The 4,040-nt window shown below is 38.0% G+C and overlaps 1 protein-coding gene across 1 annotated transcript; it reads left to right on the plus strand.

Moving 5' to 3' along the window:
* Window positions 1-1,299: 1,299 nt before the first annotated feature.
* On the plus strand, window positions 1,300-2,244 carry LOC101988206 (olfactory receptor 148). The gene has a single exon (XM_005347108.2). It carries the CDS (start codon window positions 1,300-1,302, stop codon window positions 2,242-2,244), a length of 945 nt encoding a protein of 314 aa, XP_005347165.1.
* The last annotated feature ends 1,796 nt before the right edge of the window (window positions 2,245-4,040 follow it).

The raw sequence follows: 4,040 nt of genomic DNA on the forward strand, positions 1-4,040 counted from the left end.
CTCCTTTGTAGAGAGGAAAACAATTGGCTTAATCTTACAATATTTAGAAGACAAATGCATCAATCAGCAGATGTTAAATATGAAAAAAGAACAATCAACAAACTGAGCATTAAGTAAGTAATTGGAACAGTTATAATGTACGTCCAAACTGCAGATCATAAAGGTGAAGCTGTAGATGGAAGCATCACCTGGGCTTCAATGGTTCACAATGACCTGTCCATGAGAGCTCTGTGACAGATAGCCACAATGAAAACCCAGGAAAGATTACCGATTCTCAGCAGTTTACTTTCCTTGGTTGATTGAGAGAAAACAACACAGAGATGGACTATTTTATCCAGGAGCATGTGGGGAAAATCAAAATCTTTTACCCTGACAAAGCTGTGGTACTCAAGTCCATATTTGATAAATGTGTTGGGAGTTTGATGAGTGCTTTGAATAACTCTGCAAATGCTTTGAAAAATAACCAGAAACTTGTGCTTTCAGGTCATTCATGTTATGCAAATGATTAAAGACATTCAGCATGATTTCTGTTTGACCCTGTGACATGTGTTCTAAGGCATTCCTTATTTGGCAGTGTTCAATTTTACTAAGCTCTGTATTAGTAATCAGGAATGAATATAGTGTCTTCAAATATGGAAATATGAGTATACTTTACTAATTCCAAAGTATTTCTTGAAAAATACCTAATATTTCGTTTCAACATCATCTGTAATTACTAGACATTTCTAAAAAAGCTAATATTTAAATATAATATTCGTAGTTTTTTAAAAAAATCATTACATTAGTGTGTGTGCATGTGTGTCTGTGTGTCTCTTGTGTTTATCAATATGTAGTTTCCCTTTTGAAGTATGCAGAGAAGGAATAAAGTCATGGGAATACAAAGGTTGACATTTTCCTGCATTAGTGAACTAATGGGCTAGTGGCTTCTCTCTCCAGTGAATCTCTTAGAAATGCCTACTTGCTGCTTTTTCCTTTGGTTAACCCTGTTCCCAATGTGAGGCCATTTACTACCTCCAGACCAGACACAGCAGGCAATCTTCATCCAAAAGAACCTAACCAACTGTACATTTGCTACTTCTGCAGAAATGTGAATAAATCAAGCACTTACTCTGCATGATATATCCAGTCATGGATACTGTTGGATATTGTTTCATGATCATGAACAGAACATGAGACCAATTTTAGATTTTAGCAAGAATGGTGATTGGCATATTAGTGTTGAATTACTTGTAATTATTCTCTTTCCTTGTTTTTGGATTTAGCTAAAACTTGTTTGTACCAAGACTACCTTTGAAGATAATGAGGAACTACACACTACTCAATGAATTCATCCTCCTGGGAATACCCCACACACAAGGACTGGAGACTCTACTCTTTGTTGTGTTCTTATTCATCTACTTCTTCACCTTGCTTGGAAATTCACTCATTTTCACAGCAATTGTTTCCTCATCTACGCTTCACACTCCCATGTATTTCTTCTTGGGCCTTCTATCCATTTTTGATATGCTGTTCCCATCAGTAACCTGCCCCAAGATGCTACTTTATCTCTCTGGTCAGAGCTCCTCCATCTCTTACAAAGGCTGTGCTGCCCAGCTCTTCTTCTATCACCTCCTGGGTTCTACTGAAGGTTGCCTCTATTCTGTGATGGCTTATGATCGCTATGTTGCCATCTGTCACCCACTGAGATACATGCTCATCATGAAACCTGGAGTGTGTGTGAGCTTGGTAACAATAGCTTGTTCAGTGGGGTTTCTTCACGCCACCATCCTGACCTCTTTTACCTTTCATTTAGTCTACTGCGCATCTAATCAAGTGGACTATTTCTTCTGTGACCTTCCTGCAGTTTTGCCTTTGGCTTGCTCTGATAGCAGACTGGCTCAGAAGGTGGGTTCCATTAATGTTGGCTTTCTGGCTCTGATTCTTCTTTTCAGCGTTTGTGTCTCTTATGCACACATTGGAATTGCTATTCTGAGAATCCGTTCAGCAGAAGGCAGGCAGAAAGCATTCTCCACCTGCAGTGCCCACCTCACCGCCATCCTCTGTGCCTACGGACCAGTCATCATCATCTACCTGCAGCGCACACCAAACCCCCTGCTTGGTGCTGTGGTGCAAATATTAAATAATATTGTCTCACCCATGCTGAACTCTTTAATCTATTCACTGAGGAACAAGGAAGTGAAGAGGTCCTTGAAAAGAGTTTTCCAGAATGTGTTTATTTGTGCTCAGAAACAAATTTGGACATAATAATGGTATTTTAAACTCTTTCTTAGCTTTCTCCAGATGGGGATAAAGATGGTGACCCACAACTAAACCTTACGCTGAGAGTGAAAGATTTAAAATACTCAGCCCTATTCATGATGTCTCCGTCAAATCCTTTCCTTTGGGGTCAGTGAACCTCAAGAAACAAAAGACAAAATGAATGTTAAGAGCCATAGGAAATGAACAATACCATGGCAACAACAACCTCTAAATTAGCATGAGCAAAGCTTCTTCGAACTCACAGAGAATGACGCACAAAGCACAGCGTCAAGATGGGTTTGCACCAGGTCTTTTATATATAGTATGGCATTCATTTTATTATTTTCCTGGAATTCCTAAGTGTATGAACCAGTGGGCCTCTGTTTGTTTAGCCTTGTCTTTGGTTCTTTTCCTTGTGTTTGTGTGTTTTGTCTATTCCAAAGTGCTAGTTGTTGTTTTATTGTAATCCATTTTATACTATTACTAAAAAAATAAATGAAATGATCTTACCATTTTACTACTGTAAGATAGTAGTATAAGGTCAAACAATCTGCCCCAAATTACATTAAATTCCCTGTAAATTTAAATTAAATTTGTCTTTTAGATTAATTTCTGTTTTGATATAATACAGTAATTGTATTTTCACTCCTGATTATAAACCTGTTAAAGAAAATAATTATCAAACATGTAGAGATGTCAAAGGACAGCAAAATCTCCAAAAAGCATTCTCTTCCTATAAAGCTTTGCCCCTACTATACATGTTCAATTCCTTGACTTTAAATAAGGAAATGAATAAATAAACACACAATAGAATATCTGAATACATTGGTATGCCTACAACACTATGTTCTTCTGACTCTACAATCCCTGAGTCTTCCTAACACTATAGCCAACTCCACAGGTAGCTAGTCCTCCTAAGTAATTCTATAGCTAACTATAGAGGTAACTAGACCTGACCTCTGAGCAAGAAATCCAAGGGGGACCACAATCCCAGAGAATCTAGAAAACAAAGGAGACCCTAAGAGAAACATAAATGGATCCACAAAGGCAGGAGGAAAAGATAAGATCTCCTGAGTAAATTGGGAGTATGGGGATCATGGAACAGAATAGAAGGAGAGAGGGGAGGAAGCAAGGGGAAAAGGGGAAAATGTATTGCTCAATAAAAATAATATAAAAAAATAAAAATAAATTCAGAGTCTTAGTGAACAACAAGGAGATTTCCTTTATCTATAATCCTCAGCCCACACATATCTCCTAGTTGAAGATTGGAGACAGCTGTGACCTTATTGATCCCTTTCCAGCGTCAAATCAATTTCACTTCACACTCCTGCTCTTAGAATGGATTGCTCTCATTCTCTGGTCCCACACACTTCAGTTCCCCTATTTCACAAGAAGAATGCAAGATGTTTATAAGACATGAAACTTATATGGCATCTCTGTGATGCCCTCTTCAAGACTATCATCTCTATACTTGCATACACCAGTCCTTTAAAATATACTTTTACCATTTTTATGCCAGAGTTCTCAGTATTAGAAACCTCAAATAACATATAGACTCTCATAAGGATTAGCATTATGGCTTTCAAATGCTCACCTAGTTAGCAAAGATACTCCTGGTCCTACTTGCCAGCCTCTCCCGGAGCTGCCCTTCATGTGTTATGGGGTGTGGTTTTACACAACTCATCACCTTGCCAGAGAACTCATAATATTAATGAATTGTTTAGGAAACAACTGATAATAAATGTTGCAAATAGGTTTTGGATGTACACTGACCTCACTGCTAACTCTATTTTAACGCCTGT

The sequence above is a fragment of the Microtus ochrogaster genome, chromosome 5 (genome assembly GCF_000317375.1).
Source record: "Microtus ochrogaster isolate Prairie Vole_2 chromosome 5, MicOch1.0, whole genome shotgun sequence".
In the NCBI taxonomy this organism is placed as follows: Eukaryota; Metazoa; Chordata; class Mammalia; order Rodentia; family Cricetidae; genus Microtus; species Microtus ochrogaster.